The sequence below is a fragment of the Mustelus asterias genome, chromosome 6 (genome assembly GCF_964213995.1).
Source record: "Mustelus asterias chromosome 6, sMusAst1.hap1.1, whole genome shotgun sequence".
NCBI lineage: Eukaryota > Metazoa > Chordata > Chondrichthyes > Carcharhiniformes > Triakidae > Mustelus > Mustelus asterias.
In genome coordinates, this window is record NC_135806.1 from 146,422,345 (window position 1) to 146,439,563 (window position 17,219).

Genomic DNA, 17,219 nt, shown 5'->3' on the forward strand with positions numbered 1-17,219 from the left:
TCAGCACCTCACTGTACCGCAAGCCCACGGATAACCTCACGATGCTCCACTTCTCCAGCTTCCACCCTAAACACGTTAAAGAAGCCATCCCCTACGGACAAGCCCTCCGTATACACAGGATCTGCTCGGATGAGGAGGATCGCAACAGACACCTCCAGACGCTGAAAGATGCCCTCATAAGAACAGGATATGGCGCTAGACTCATTGATCAACAGTTCCAACGCGCCACAGCGAAAAACCGCACCGACCTCCTCAGAAGACAAACACGGGACACAGTGGACAGAGTACCCTTCGTTGTCCAGTACTTCCCCGGAGCGGAGAAGCTACGGCATCTCCTCCGGAGCCTTCAACATGTCATTGATGAAGACGAACATCTCGCCAAAGCCACCCCCACTTCTTGCCTTCAAACAACCACACAACCTCAAACAGACCATTGTCCGCAGCAAACTACCCAGCCTTCAGGAGAACAGTGACCAAGACACCACACAACCCTGCCACAGCAACCTCTGCAAGACGTGCCGGATCATCGACACAGATGCCATCATCTCACGTGAGAACACCATCCACCAGGTACACGGTACATACTCTTGCAACTCGGCCAACGTTGTCTACCTGATACGCTGCAAGAAAGGATGTCCCGAGGCATGGTACATTGGGGAAACTATGCAGACGCTGCGACAACGGATGAATGAACACCGCTCGACAATCACCAGGCAAGACTGTTCTCTTCCTGTTGGGGAACACTTCAGCGGTCACGGGCATTCGGCCTCTGATATTCGGGTAAGCGTTCTCCAAGGCGGCCTTCGCGACACACGACAGCGCAGAGTCGCTGAGCAGAAACTGATAGCCAAGTTCCGCACACACAAGGACGGCCTCAACCGGGATATTGGGTTCATGTCACACTATCTGTAACCCCCACAGTTGCGTGGACCTGCAGAGTTTCACTGGCTGTCTTGTCTGGAGACAATACACATCTTTTTAGCCTGTCTTGATGCTCTCTCCACTCCCATTGTTTTGTTTCTTAAAGACTGGATTAGTTGTAAGTATTCGCATTCCAACCATTATTCATGTAAATTGAGTCTGTGTCTTTATAAGTTCTGTTTGTGAACAGAATTCCCACTCACCTGAAGAAGGGGCTTAGAGCCTCGAAAGCTTGTGTGGCTTTTGCTACCAAATAAACCTGTTGGACTTTAACCTGGTGTTGTTAAACTTCTTACTGTCTCAGCTCCACCCATACGGCCTCTGTACACAAGCTCCCTAATCTATCCTATTGAATCTTATTGAATGGCGGGGCAGGCTCGAGGGGCTAGGGGGCCTACTCCTGCTCCTATTTCTTATGTTCTTATGAGTCCTCCAAAAAAAATACCTGATGAGTCCTAATTGATGGTTAAATCACGGAGCCTCATGCTTCCCATTTAAAGCAGGTGTGTCAGACTCACAGCCTGCCTTCAGCAGGGAGCAGCTGGAGAGCTGGCTGTGTACAGATGTATGGTGTAAATAAAGTAAGTTGGTGACGGGACCACCAACTTACTTTATTGGAATATTGTGTGCAGTTCTGGTCACCTCACTATAAGAAGGATGTGGAAGCGCTGGAAAGAGTGCAGAGGAGATTTACCAGGATGCTGCCTGGTTTGGAGGGTAGGTCATATGAGGAAAGGTTGAGGGAGCTAGGGCTGTTCTCTCTGGAGCGGAGGAGGCTGAGGGGAGACTTAATAGAGGTGTATAAAATGATGAAGGGGATAGATAGAGTGAACGTTCAAAGACTATTTCCTCGGGTGGATGGAGCTATTACAAGGGGGCATAACTATAGGGTTCGTGGTGGGAGATACAGGACGGATATCAGAGGTAGGTTCTTTACGCAGAGAGTGGTTGGGGTGTGGAATGGACTGCCTGCAGTGATAGTGGAGTCAGACACTTTAGAAACATTTAAGCGGTTATTGGATAGGCACATGGAGCACACCACGATGATAGGGAGTGGGATAGCTTGATCTTGGTTTCAGATGAAGGTCGGCACAACATCGTGGGCCGAAGGGCCTGTTCTGTGCTGTAATGTTCTATGTTCTATATGTTCTATGTTCTAAGTGTCCGACTCATGCTCCTAATTTGTATGTTTCTACGAGGGCAAGGGCAGAAGCCACCACCATCTTTAAGTTTCCCTCCAAGTTGTTCGCTATCCTGACTTGATACACTGCTGTTCAACTGTCAATAGATCAAAATACTGGAACCGCTCACAGCACGGTGGATACATCTACATAAGACTGATTTAAGATGAGAGCTCAACACTGCCAACTCAAAGGCAATTACGGATGGGCAGAAAATACTGGCCTTGCCGGTGACATTTATCTTGCACGACCAAATTAAAAACTGTATAGCTACACAGTAAGTGACCCTTACCTTGAATAAACAATGACTTTGTACAGTTTCAGTTTGAGAGTGTTACCCAAACAGGGTCAGTACCCGGACTCCTTACCTGTGCATGTCTGCAAGGCGAGCCAGGATTCTTGCGGCATTGCTAAAATTACGGTTTTTCTCATAGTATCTCCAAAGCAAGTCCATGTAGCGAACCTTGTTCTGATCCTGTTTCGCCATCCGGACCAAATATGGCTCAAGAAATGGAGAATTTACCTGCAGAGAAACATTGAGTATTGACAAAGCCAGCACATACATAATCCCTTCCATCCTGCCACACCCAGGTCATAAACCATCTACCTCTGGCAACCCTGCTACACAGACACTGGCTCTTTTTCCAATTACATTAACTCTGAGGTGACAGGAGGTGACCTTTCATAGCCACTCAACTGATGAAGGAGCAGCACTCCGAAAGCTCGTGATTCCAAATAAACCTGTTGAATGTTAACCTGGTGTTGTGAGACTTCTTACTGTGCCCACCCCAGTCTAACGCTGGCATCTCCACATCATAGCTTTCATTTAGGCAGGAAGTTGTGATTTGAAGTATATTGTGTGAAAAGATGGTGAAGCAGATTCAATCGCAAAGATATGGCACAGACATGATGAGCTGATGGCCTTCTTCTATGGGAGGCGATGGCCCAGTGGTATTACCACTAGACTAGTAATCCAGAAACTCAGCAAATGTTCTGGGGACGCAGGTTCAAATCCTGCCACAGCAGGTGGTGGAATTTGATTTCTCTAAAAAATATCTGGAATTAAGAATCTACTGTTGACTCTGAAACCATTGTCGATTGTTGGGAAAACCCATCTGGTTCACTAATGTCCTTTAGGGAAGGAAATCTGCCGTCCTTACCGGGTTTGGCCCATGTGTGACTCCAGACCCACAGCAATGTGGTTGACTCTTAACTGCCTAGCAAGCCACTCAGTTTCAAGGGCAACGAGGGTTGGACAATAAATGCTGGCCCAGCCAGCAATGCCTTTGTCCCATGAATTAATAAAAAAACTCTAGGTTAAGATATGTAAGGTCTAAAAATAAGAGGCTGATTTCTTCCAAATGCACAAGTCCTCTGCAGATTGAGCACCCAGATAGATGGGACAGGGGCAATTCAGATTCTGAATGTCAAAGTGTAAAAAATTCTGATCAAAGGAAGAAAGTGCATGTTGGTCCCTTGTGCGGGTTAAGTTGATTGGCGATGCTAAATTGCCCCTTAGTGTCAGAGGGACTAGCAGGGCAAATACATGGGGTGACAGGGATAGGGCCTGGGTTGGATTGTGCAGGCACAATGGGCCGAATAGCCTTCTTCTGCACCGTAGGGATTCTATGATAAAGCTGGGGAGTTAATAGTGGGGAATGCAGACACTAAACCAATATTTTGATTTGGTTTTCATGATGGAGGACCCAAGTACCACCCCAAAAGTAGAAGAAAATGCAGAGGTTATGAAAAGGGAGGAACTTAAAACGATCATCACGAGAGAAAAAGTACTAAGCGAATCATTAGGATTGAAAGCAGACAAGCCCCCAGGCCTGATGGCCTATATCGTAGGGTCTTAATGGAAGTGGTATTGGAGATAGTTGATCCATTGGTTACAATATTCCAAAATTCCCTGGATGCGGGGAAGGTTCCAGTGGATTAGACAAATGCTAATGGAACGCCCTTATTCAAAAAAGGAAAGGGGCAAAATGTAGGAACTGGTTTGATTAGTAAGTTTGTGGACGACACAATGGTTGGTGGAATTGCGGATAGCGGTGAGGACTGTTGGAGGATAAGGCAGGATATAGATCGGTTGGAGACTTGGGCGGAGAGATGGCAGATAGGGTTTAATCCCGACAAATGTGAGGTAATGCATTTTGGAGGATCTAAAACAGATGGGAAATATCCAGTAAATGGCAGAATCCTTAAGAGTATTGATAGGCAGAGGGATCTGGGTGTACAGGTACATATGTCACTGAAAGTGGCAACACAGGTGGAGGAGGTAGTCAAGAAGGCATATTGCATGCTTGCCTTCATCGGCCGGGGCATTGAGTTTAAAAATTTGCAAATCATGTTGCAGCTTTATAGAACCTTAGTTAGGCCGCACTTGGAATATAGTGTTCAATTCTGGTCGCCACGCTACCAGAAGGATGCGGAAGCTTTGGAGAAGGTACAGAAAAGATTTACCAGGATGCTACCTGGTATGGAGGGCATTAGCTATGAGGAGAGGTTGGAGAAACTTGGTTTGTTCTTATTGGAACAATGGCGGTTGAGGGGATGACCAGATAGAAGTCTACAAGATTATGAGGGGCATGGACAGAGTGGATAGTCAGAAGCTTTTTCCCAGGGTGGAAGAGTCAATTACAAGGGGGCATAGGTTTAAGGTGCGAGGGGCAATATTTAAAGGAGAGGTACGAGGCAAGTTTTTTTACACAGAGGGGGTTGGGTGCCTGGAACGCGCTGCCAGGGAAGGTAGTGGAAGCGGATACGATAGTGACTTTTAAGGGGTGTCTTGACAAATACAACCTGATCGTGGATAAGGATAGATCTGGTCCTTGGGTTGAAGTTCTGAACTGGAAAAAGGCCAAATTTGATGAAATGAGAAGAGATCTGGGAAGTGTGGATTGGCACAGGCTGTTTTCTGGTAAGGATGTAAATGGAAAGTGGGAGGCCTTCAAAGGAGAAATTTTGAGTGCAGAGTTTGTATGTTTCTGTCAGGATTAAAGGCAAAGTAAATAGGAATAAGGAACCTTGGTTCTCGAGGGAGATTGTAACACTGATTAAGAGGAAGAGAGAGTTGTATGAAATGTACAGGCAGCAAGGAACACATCAGATGCTCGAGGAGTATAAAAAGTGCAAGAAGCTACTTAAGAGGGAAATCAGGAGGGCTAAAAGAAGACATGAGGTTGCTTTGGCAGACAGTGAAGGAAAATCCAAAGAGCTTCTATAGGTATGTTAGGAGCAAAAGGATAGTGAGGGATAAAATTGGTCCTCTTGAAGACCAGAGTGGTAGACTGTGTATGGAACCAAAAGAGATGGGGAAGATACTAAATGGGTTTTTTGCATCCGTATTTACTGAGGAAACGGGCATGGAGTCTACGGAAATAGGGCAAACTGGTAGGGAGGCCATGGAACCTTTACAGATTAAAGGGGAGGAGGTGCTTGCTGTCTTGAGGCAAATCAGAGTGGATAAATCCCCAGGACCGGACAGGGTATTCCCACGGACCTTGAGGGAAGCTAGTGTTGAACTTGCAGGGGCCCTGGCAGACATATTTAAAATGTCAGTATTCACGGGGGAGGTGCCGGATGATTGGAGGGTGGCTCATGTTGTTCCGTTGTTTAAAAAAGGTTCCAAAAGAAATCCGGGAAATTATAGGCCAGTAAGTTTGACGTCGGTGGTGGGCAAGTTATTGGAAGGTGCGATAAGGGATAGGATCTACAAATATTTGGATAGACAGGGACTTATTAGGGAGAGTCAACATGGCTTTGTGCGTGGTAGGTCATGTTTGACCAATCTATTAGAGTTTTTCGAGGAGGTTACCAGGAAAGTGGATGAAGGGAAGGCGATGGATGTTGTCTACCTGGATTTCAGCAAGGCCTTTGACAAGGTCCCTCATGGGAGGTTAGTTAGGAAGGTTCAGTCGCTGGGTATACATGGGGAGGTAGTAAATTGGATAAGACACTGGCTCAATGGAAGAAGCCAGAGAGTGGTTGTGGAGGATTGCTTCTCTGAGTGGAGGCCTGTGACTAGTGGTGTGCCGCAGGGATCGGTGTTGGGTCCATTGTTGTTTGTCATCTATATCAATGATCTGGATGATAATGTGGTCAATTGGATCAGCAAGTTTGCTGATGATACAAAGATTGGAGGTGTAGTGGACAGTGAGGAAGGTTTTCAAAGCTTGCAGAGGGATTTGGACCAACTAGAAAAATGGGCTGAAAAATGGCAAATGGAATTTAACGCAGACAAGTGTGAGATAGAACATAGAACATAGAAAGCCACAGCACAAACAGGCCCTTCGGCCCACAAGTTGCGCCGATCACATCCCCACCTCTAGGCCTATCTATAGCCCTCAATCCCATTAAATCCCATGTACTCATCCAGAAGTCTCTTAAAAGACCCCAACGAGTTTGCCTCCACCACCACCGACGTCAGCCGATTCCACTCACCCACCACCCTCTGAGTGAAAAACTTACCCCTGACATCCCCCCTGTACCTACCCCCCAGCACCTTAAACCTGTGTCCTCTCGTAGCAACCATTTCAGCCCTTGGAAATAGCCTCTGAGAGTCCACCCTATCCAGACCCCTCAACATCTTGTAAACCTCTATCAGGTCACCTCTCATCCTTCGTCTCTCCAGGGAGAAGAGACCAAGCTCCCTCAACCTATCCTCATAAGGCATGCCCCCCAATCCAGGCAACATCCTTGTAAATCTCCTCTGCACCCTTTCAATGGCTTCAACATCTTTCCTGTAATGAGGTGACCAGAACTGCGCGCAGTACTCCAAGTGGGGTCTAACCAGGGTCCTATAAAGCTGCAGCATTATCTCCCGACTCCTAAACTCAATCCCTCGATTAATGAAGGCTAGTACGCCATACGCCTTCTTGACCGCATCCTCCACCTGCGAGTCACTTTGGAAGGACAAACCAAAGAAGAACGTACAGGGTAAATGGTAGGACTCTGAAGAGTGCAGTTGAACAGAGGGATCTGGGAATACAGGTACAGAGTTCCCTAAAAGTGACGTCACAGGTGGATAGGGTCGTAAAGAGTGCCTTTGGTACATTGGCCTTTATAAATCGGAGTATCGAGTATAAAAGTTGGAGTGTTATGGTAAGGTTATATAAGGCATTGGTGAGGCCGAATTTGGAGTATTGTGTACAGTTTTGGTCACCTAGTTACAGGAAGGATGTAAATAAGATTGAAAGAGTGCAGAGAAGGTTCACAAGGATGTTGCCGGGACTTGAGAAGCTGAGTTACAGAGAGAGATTGAATAGGTTGGGACTTTGTTCCCTGGAGCGTAGAAGATTGAGGGGAGATTTGATAGAGGTGTATAAGATTTTGATGGGTATAGATAGAGTGAATGCAAGCAGGCTTTTCCCGCTGAGGCTAGGGGAGAAAAAAACCAGAGGGCATGGGTTAAGGGTGAAAGGAGAAAAGTTTAAAGGGAATATTAGGGGGGCTTCTTCACGCAGAGAGTGGTGGGAGTGTGGAATGAGCTGCCGAATAAAGTGGTAAATGCGGGGTCACTTTTAACATTTAAGAAAAACTTGGACGGGTTCATGGATGAGATGGGTGTGGAGGGATATGGTCCAAGTGCAGGTCAGTGGGACGAGGCATAAAATGGTTCGGCACAGACAAGAAGGGCCAAAAGGCCTGTTTCTGAGCTGTAATTTTCTATGGTTCTATGAATAGGATGGGAATAGAGGGATATGGTCCCAAGAAGGGTAGGGGGCTTTAGTTGAGTCGGGCCACATGGTCGGTGTAGGCTCGGAGGTCTGAAGGGCCTGTTCCTGTGCTGTAATTTTCTTTGTTCTTTACAGGCCAATTCGTTTAAAATCTGTCATTGGGGAATTGTTAGAATACATTATAAAGGAAGTAATAATAGGACACGAAGAAAGTCAAAATGCAATCCATCAGAGTCAGCATGCTTTATGAAGTGTAAATCATGTTTGACTAATTTGCTTCAGTTCTTCAAATATGTAAGAAGCGAAGTGGATAATGGGGATACTGTAGATGCCACATTTAGGGAACTGTGGGCATGCACGCCCAGATTGCTCTGCATGTTTATGTTCCTAAGGGTTCTGCCATTTACAGTATAATTCACACCTAAATTTGAATCATCCAAAATGCATCACCTCGCATTTGTCTGGATAGAACTCCACCTGCCATTTCTGTGCCCAAGTCTCCAGTCTATCTATATCCTGTTGCATCCTTTGACAATCCCTAGCACCAGTCTACCATGTGGAACCTTGTCAAACTCCCTACTAAAGTCCATATAAACTACATCCACAGCCCTTCTCTCAAGAATGATCTTTGTCACCTCTTCAAAATCTCAATCAGGTTGGTGAGACATGACCTTCCCCGTACAAAACCGTGCTGCCTGTCACGAACGAGTCCATTTTCTTCCAAATGTGCATATATCCTGTCCCTCAGTATCTTCTCCAAAAGCTTCCCCATCACTGACGTCAGGGTCACTGGTTTATAATTTCTTGAATTATCTCTGCTTCCCTTCTTAAACAAGGGAATGATATTGGCTATTCTCTAGCCTTCTGGAACCTCACCTGTGGTCAAAGAGGATGTGAAGATATGTTAACTCCCCAGCTATTTCTCCCCTTGCCACCCGCAGTAACCTGGAATAGATCCCATCAGGCTCCAGGGATGTGTCTACCTTAATGCAATTTAGGATACTCAACACTTCCTCCTTTGATATATTGACATTCTCTAGAGCGTTCACACACCTATCGCTGACCTCAACATCTGTTATGTCCTTCGCATTGGTGAATACCAGTACAAAGTACTCATTCAGGGTCTCACCCACTTCCGGTGGCTCCACACATAACTTCCTTCTCTTGTCCGCGAGTGGGCCTACTCTTTCTCTTGCTACCCTCTTGCTCCTATATGCATAAAAAGCGTTGGGATTCTCCTCGACCCTGTTTGCTAAAGACATTTCATGGCCCTTTTTAGCCCTCCGAATTCTGCATTTTGCATGTGCTTCAATTTTCTCAATCAGTCCCCCATGCCGACCCTTGTCAAAGGCTTTGCTAAAATCCACATAAACTACATCAATTAAGCAATTAACAAGCAGCTGAAAGCTATACTGCGGGCAGAAGCCGTAACCACTTAATCTTACTTCCTTACCTCCAGCAGCTTGTCCATCAAGTCAGCCTGGATCAGCCAATTAAATAGAGCAATATTGAAGAGTTCATCTGTTGACCTCTGAGCAAGTTTCAACATTTGTTCAAACTGGGGAAAAGTGAAGAGAGTTAAAGCAATATCCAAATCATATACCCAGACACTCATACATACAGATAGACACCAGGCCTAACACTTTATTTTTATTCATTTGTGGGACATGGGTGTCGCTGGCTGGCCAGCATTTATTGCCCATCCCTAGGTGCCCCTTGAGAAGGTGGTGGTGAGCTGCCTTCTTGAATCGCTGCAGTCCCTGTGCTGTGGGTTGACTCTCAATGCTGTTAGGGAGGGAATTCCAGGATTCTGACCCAGCGACTGCAAAGGAACGGCGATATATTTCCAAGTCAGGATGGTGAGTGGCTTGGAGGGGAACTTCCAGGAGGTGGTGTTCCCCATGTATCTGCTGCCCTTGTCCTTCTAGATGGAAGTGGTCGTGGGTTTGGAAGGTGCTGTCTAAAGATCTTTGGTGAATTGCTGCAGTGCATCTTGTAGATAGTACACACTGCTGCTACTGAGCATTGGTGGTAGAGGGAGTGGATGTTTGCAGATGTGGTGCCAATCAAGCAGGCTACTCTGTCCTGCATGGTGTCAAGCTCCTTGAGTGTTGTTGGAGCTGCACCCATCCAGTCAAGTTTTTTTTTTCCTGACTTGTGCCTTGTAGATGGTGGACAGGCTTTTGGGATTCAGGAGGTGAGTTATTCGTCGCAGTATTCCTAGCCTCTGACCTGCTCTTGTAGCCACTGTGTTTGTGTGGTGAGTCCAGTTGAGTTTCTGATCAATGGTAACCCCAAGGATGTTGATAGTGGGGGATTCAGTGATGGTTACATCATTGAATGCCATGGGGCAGTGGTTAGAGTGTCTCTTATTGGTGATGGTCATTGCCTGGCATTTGTATGGCACGAATGTTACTTGCCACTTGTCAGCCCAAGCCTGGATATTGTCCAGATCTTGTTGCATTTGAACATGGACTGCTTCAGTAACTGAGGAGTCACGAGTGGTGCTGAACATTGTGCAATCTTCAGCGAACATGCCCACTTCTGACCTTATGATAGAGAGCAGGTCATTGATGAAGCAGCTGAAGATGATTGGGCCTCGGACCACGACCCTGAGAGACTCCTGTAGAGATGTCCTGGAACTTAAACTAACATGCACACCCATCCTCCACCCAAACTCATGTATAGAACAATCTCAACACACACCGATATAAAACACCAAGAGTAAGCAAGGGAGGGAGCTGATGGGGTTGGGGGCAATATAGTGGCATGGAATAAGGATTGGTTAACTGACAGAAAACAAAGTGGAAGGAAAAATGGATAATTCTCAGATTGGCAAGCTGCATTGGGGAAGCGCAAACATAATATGATAGCATTCTTCATTGAGATGGGATGTGAAGGAGTCAAATCCTCAACTGGGGTCCTGAATCTAAATAAAAGGAACTTGAGGGTAAGAGGCGCGAACTGGCAAGAATAATTGGGAACCATAGAACGAACAAAGAAAATTACAGCACAGGAACAGGCCCTTCGGCCCTCTAAGCCTGCACTGAAGGGGTTGACAGTGGATAGGCAATGGTTCATGTTTGAAGAATTAAGAAAGAGAAAATAGAGTATGAAAGTGAGGTAGCGGGGGCATAAAAAGTGACTGTAAAAGTTTCTACAAATCTGAAAGAGAAAAAGATTCAGAAAAAAGGAATGTTGGCCCTTAAAAGTCAGAACAGGAGAATTCATAACAGGGAACAAAGAAATAGCCAAGGATCTAAATTTGTACTTTGCTTCTGTCTTCACAAAGGAAGACATGAATAATGTGCCAGAAGTTCTGAGAGAAACATGTTTTAGTGAGGAGCTGAAGGAAATCAGCATTTGTGGAGAAATGGTTTTGGGGAAATTGATGGGATTGAAGATTTCAAGAAGAAATTAGATACAGCTCTTGAGGTTAAAGGGATCAAGGGATATGGAGGGAAAGCGGGAGTCAGGATATTGAATTTGATGACCAGCCATTATCATAACGAATGGCAGAGCAGGCTCGAAGGGCTGAATGGCCTACCCCTGCTTCTAGTTTCAATATTCAGCCGGGTAGTTTAGATGTCTCAGGGACAGGACTGGGTGCTTCAGGTGCCGGGTTTTAGATGTTTCAGGAAGGACAGGGAGGGAGGCAAGAGACGGGGGGGAGTGGCACTGTTGATCAGGGATAGTGTCACGGCTGTAGAGAAGGTGGACGCCGTGGAGGGATTGACTACGGAGTCTCTGTGGGTGGAGGTTAGGAACAGGAAGGGGTCGGTAACGTTGCTGGGTGTTTTCTATAGGCCGCCCAATAGTAACAGAGATGTTGAGGAGCAGATGGGGAAACAGATCCTGGAGAGATGTAGGAATAACAGAGTTGTCGTGATGGGAGATTTTAATTTCCCAAACATAGATTGGAATATCCCTAGGGCTAGGGGTTTGGATGGAGAGGAGTTTGTTAGGTGTGTCCAGGAGAGTTTCCTGACACAGTATGTGGATAAGCCTACTAGAGGAGAGGCTGTACTTGATCTGGTGCTGGCTAATGAACCTGGACAGGTGGAGGATCTCTCGGTGGGTGAGCATCTTGGGGATAGCGATCATAATTCTATCTCCTTCACGATAGCATTGGAAAGAGATAGGATCAGGCAGGCTAGGAAAGTGTTTCTCTGGAGTAAAGGGAAATACAGTGTCATCAGGGAGGAAATTAGACGGGTAAATTGGAAGGAGGCATTCTTGGGGAAAAGTACCGAAGGAAAGTGGAGGATTTTCAAGGAATGTTTGTCTGGAGCTCTGCATGACAACGTTCCGATGAGACAGGGGGGTGTTGGTAGGGTACGGGAACCGTGGTGCACGAAGGTTGTGATGAACCTGGTGAATAAGAAAAGAGAGGCGTACAGAAGGTTCAGAGAGCTAGGAGGTGTTAAGGATTTAGAGGAGTATACGGGATGTAGGAAGGAGCTTAAGAAGGAAATTAGGAGAGCGAGAAGGGGTCATGAGAAGGCCTTGGCGGGTAAGATTAAGGAGAATCCCAAGGCTTTCTACAAATATGTCAAGAGTAAAAGGATGAGATGTGAAGGCATAGGACCCTTAAAAGGTGAAGGGGGAAAAGTTTGTGCGGAACCGTTAGAAATGGCGGAGCTGCTTAATGAATACTTTACCTCGGTATTCACGGTGGAAAGGGATCTGGGTGGTTGTACTGCTGGTTTGCGGTGGACAGAAAGGATCGAGCATGTGGACATAAAGAAAGAGGATGTGTTGGAACTATTGAATGGCATCAAGGTTGGTAAGTCGCCGGGACCGGATGGGATGTACCCCAGGTTACTGTGGGAGGCGAGGGAGGAGATTGCGGAGCCTTTGGCGATGATCTTTGCATCGTCGATGGAGACGGGAGAGGTTCCGGAGGATTGCAGATGTGGTCCCTATATTCAAGAAAGGGAACAGGGACAGCCCGGGAAATTACCGACCGGTGAGTCTAACCTCAGTGGTTGGTAAGTTGATGGAGAGGATCCTGAGAGACAGGATTTATGATCATCTAGAGAAGTTTAGTATGATCAAAAGTAGTCAGCACGGCTTTGTCAAGGGCAGGTCGTGCCTTACGAGCCTGGTTGAGTTCTTTGAAAATGTGACCAAACACATTGACGAAGGAAGAGCGGTGGATGTGGTCTATATGGACTTCAGCAAGGCGTTCGATAAGGTCCCCCATGCAAGACTTCTTGAGAAAGTGAGAGGGCATGGGATCCAAGGGGCTGTTGCCTTGTGGATCCAGAACTGGCTTGCCTGCAGAAGGCAGAGAGTGGCTGTGGAGGGGTCTTTCTCTGCATGGAGGTCAGTGACCAGTGGAGTGCCCCAGGGATCTGTTCTGGGACCCTTGCTGTTTGTCATTTTCATAAATGACCTGGATGAGGAAGTGGAGGGATGGGTTGGTAAGTTTGCTGACGACACCAAGGTAGGTGGTGTTGTGGATAGTTTGGAGGGATGTCAGAAGTTGCAGCGAGACATAGATAGAATGCAAGACTGGGCGGAGAAGTGGCAGATGGACTTCAACCCGGATAAGTGTGTGGTGATCCATTTTGGCAGATCCAATGGGATGAAGCAGCAGTATAATATGAAGGGTACCTTTCTTAGCAGTGTAGAGGATCAGAAGGACCTTGGGGTCCGGGTCCATAGGACTCTTAAATCGGCCTCGCAGGTGGAGGATGCGGTCAAGAAGGCGTACGGCGTACTGGCCTTCATTAATCGAGGGATTGAGTTTAGGAGTCGGGAGATAATGCTGCAGCTTTATAGGACCCTGGTTAGACCCCACTTGGAGTACTGCGCGCAGTTCTGGTCACCTCATTACAGGAAAGATGTTGAAGCCATTGAAAGGGTGCAGAGGAGATTTACAAGGATGTTGCCTGGATTGGGGGGCATGCCTTATGAGGATAGGTTGAGGGAGCTTGGTCTCTTCTCCCTGGAGAGACGAAGGATGAGAGGTGACCTGATAGAGGTTTACAAGATGTTGAGAGGTCTGGATAGGGTAGACTCTCAGAGGCTATTTCCAAGGGCTGAAATGGTTGCTACGAGAGGACACAGGTTTAAGGTGCTGGGGGGTAGGTACAGAGGAGATGTCAGGGGTAAGTTTTTCACTCAGAGGGTGGTGGGTGAGTGGAATCGGCTGACGTCGGTGGTGGTGGAGGCAAACTCGTTGGGGTCTTTTAAGAGACTTCTGGATGAGTACATGGGATTTAATGGGATTGAGGGCTATAGATAGGCCTAGAGGTGGGGATGTGATCGGCGCAACTTGTGGGCCGAAGGGCCTGTTTGTGCTGTGGCTTTCTATGTTCTATGTAGTTAATGGGAAACTGGACAAGCATAGGAGGGTGCAGGGAATAGAAATTACAGTGATAAGTGTTAAATGAAGGAGGGTGGGAGGAGTCTCAAATGAAGCAGAAACACCAGCATGGACTGGTTAGCTCAAACCATCTGTTTCTCTGCTATAAATTCTAGGCAATTCCAAATAATTATATACACACCGCTCCTTGTACATTCGACAATAGATACACTCAGACTGTATTCAGATACTAACATGCTGCGATGCCTCCTCATTACTCAACATGTTGGGGTCAGATGACAGAACTGGAGGACCAGGTAGCTTGGGGACGCTTGGAGATTGTGGAGCAGCCTTACTTTGATTCACCAGCTCTTGCAATGTGTCCGAGATGCACTTGTAACAACTCAACCTGAAGAACACAACAGGGTGAAGATCAGCTAATAGTCAGGAGGTGAGTTTAGACAAAGTTCAGGTTTGGGGTCATGTGGAGCTCAGGTTTGGGTTTGCAGTGAGGCACGTCTTAGACTGGGGTTGGTCGGTGGGTCTGTGAGCTGAGGTTTGGGGCCAGGCTGAACATCAGCTCAAGTTCAGGGTCAAGCGCAGATCAGATGTGGGGAGGGTAGGTTTGGGGTCAGGCTGGAGTTGTGGTCAGCGTCAGGTACGACTCGGGGTCAGGCAGGGTATCGACAGTCAATTCTCATCTGAAGTTTAAATCTCTCCTCGTAGCTGCTCCTCAATCTGGGCTGCTCACCTCTCCTGGAAGGCTTGTTGTCCCACCGGATCCTCCTCTGGCTCACCATTCTTGTAATAATGAAGTCCCAGGCCCTGTGGATCTGTCTTATCAGCGGCACTGAGGCTCAACTCAGCCACAGCCTCATAATAACGCACTGCAGACAAAAGGAGGGAACAGAACCATGAACCAACCTCACCCTTACCATGGTGTGCACCCTCGCCAAATAACGCACAAACTTCATCTCTCCTTGGTGCCCACAACCTGCGCAAAGCTTAACACTCACCTTGTCTGAACTGTGTGCAGACACTGGGAAGGTCGATCTGGTGTCCAATCTCCTGGTACAGACGCAAAGACTCTCTCATGGTCTTCTCCTTCTCGGCCTTGTTCTGAATCTGCCTCGCACACTGCAGCAACTCATTCGCCTGAAATTACAACAATCAGCAATGGAGAATCAACGTTCAGGTTATGAGGCTCAGTGCGGTCGGCTACTGGTCAGTGTGTGTGGGGCTCAGCTAATGGTCAGTGTGTGGGGGTCAGCTAATGGTCAGTGTCTGGGGGTCAGCTAATGAACAAAGAACAATACAGCACAGGAACAGGCCCTTCGGCCCTCCAAGCCTGCGCCGCTCCCTGGTCCAAACTAGACCATTCTTTTGTATCCCTCCATTCCCACTCCGTTCATGTGGCTATCTCGATAAGTCTTAAACGTTCCCAGTGTGTACGCCTCCACCACCTTGCCCGGCAGCGCATTCCAGGCCCCCTCCACCCTCTATGTAAAATACGTCCTTCTGATATCCGTGTTAAACCTCCCCCCCCCCCCCCCCTCACCTTGAACCTATGATCCCTCGTGAACGTCACCACCGACCTGAGAAAAAGCTTCCCACTGTTCACCCTATCTATGCCTTTCATAATTTTATAGACCACTATTAGGTCACCCCTCATCCTCCGTCTTTCTAGTGAGAACAACCCCAGTTTACCCAATCTCTCCTCATAACTAAGCCCTTCCATACCAGGCTGAACCAACGTTCTATACAACTGCAACATCAGAACCCAACTTTTATACTCTATGCCCCGTCCTATAAAGGCAAGCATGCCATATGCCTTATTCACTACCTTCTCCACCTGTGACGTCACCTTCAAGGATCTGTGGACTTGCACACCCAGGATATGTGTGGGGGTCACAGGGTAGTTGTCATGGGGGACTTTAACTTTCCAAATATTGATTGGAACCTTTGTAGGTCAAATAGTTCGGATGGGGCAGAGTTTGTGCAGTGTGTGCAGGAGGGTTTCCTGACACAATATGTGGATAGGCCGACAAGAGGTGAGGCCACATTGGATTTGGGACTGGGAAGTGAACCGGGCCAAGTGTTAGATTTGGTTGTGGGAGAGCACTTTGGAGATAGTGACCACAATTCAGTGTCTTTTGTTATTGCAATGGAGAGGGATAGAGCCGTACGGCAGGGCAAGGTTTACAATTGGGGGAGAGGTAATTATGATGCGATTAGGCAAGAATTAGGGGGCATAAGTTGGGAACAGAAACTGTCGGGGAAAGGAACTAATGAAAAGTGGAACTTTTTCAAGGAACAAATACTGGATGTCCTTGATAGGTATGTCCCTGTCAGGCAGGGAGGAAATGGCCGAGTGAGGGAACCATGGTTCACGAAAGAGGTGGAATGTCTTGTGAAAAGGAAGAGGGAAGCTTATGTCGGGATGAGGAAACAAGGTTCAGATGGCTCGATTGAGGGTTACAAGTTAGCAAGGAACGAGCTCAAAAAGGGGCTTAGGAGAGCTAGGAGGGGACATGAGAAGTCCTTGGCGGGTCAGATCAAGGAAAACCCCAAGGCTTTTTACTCTTATGTGAGGAATAAAAGAATGACCAGGGTGAGGTTAGGGCCGGTCAAGGACAGTAGTGGGAACTTGTGTATGGAGTCAGTAGAGATAGGCGAGGTGATGAATGAATACTTTTCTTCAGTGTTCACCAAGGAGAGGGGCCATGTTTTTCAGGAAGAGAAGGTGTTACAGGCTAATAGGCTGGAGGAAATAGATGTTCGGAGGGAGGATGTATTGGCAGTTTTGAATAAACTGAAGGTCGATAAGTCCCCTGGGCCTGATGAAATGTATCCTAGGATTCTTTGGGAGGCGAGGGATGAGATTGCAGAGCCTTTGGCTTTGATCTTTGGGTCCTCGCTGTCCACGGGGATGGTGCCAGAGGACTGGAGAATGGCGAATGTTGTTCCTCTGTTTAAGAAAGGGAATAGAAATGACCCTGGTAATTATAGACCGGTTAGTCTTACTTCGGTGGTTGGTAAATTGATGGAAAAGGTCCTTAGGGATGGGATTTACGACCATTTAGAAAGATGCGGATTAATCCGGGATAGTCAGCACGGATTCGT

The 17,219-nt window shown here is 47.2% G+C and overlaps 1 protein-coding gene across 1 annotated transcript in view; it reads right to left on the minus strand.

The window, feature by feature from the left end:
- nup155 (nucleoporin 155) overlaps positions 1–17,219 on the minus strand; it is a 425,601-nt gene that overhangs the window by 64,236 nt on the left and 344,146 nt on the right. Inside the window, exons 25-29 of the mRNA XM_078215282.1 lie at positions 15,113–15,251; positions 14,848–14,983; positions 14,352–14,505; positions 9,237–9,341; positions 2,471–2,625 (exon numbers count right to left, since the gene is read on the minus strand). Of these exons, the coding sequence (XP_078071408.1) occupies positions 2,471–2,625; positions 9,237–9,341; positions 14,352–14,505; positions 14,848–14,983; positions 15,113–15,251 (689 nt within the window). The remainder of the gene's footprint in view (positions 1–2,470; positions 2,626–9,236; positions 9,342–14,351; positions 14,506–14,847; positions 14,984–15,112; positions 15,252–17,219) is intronic.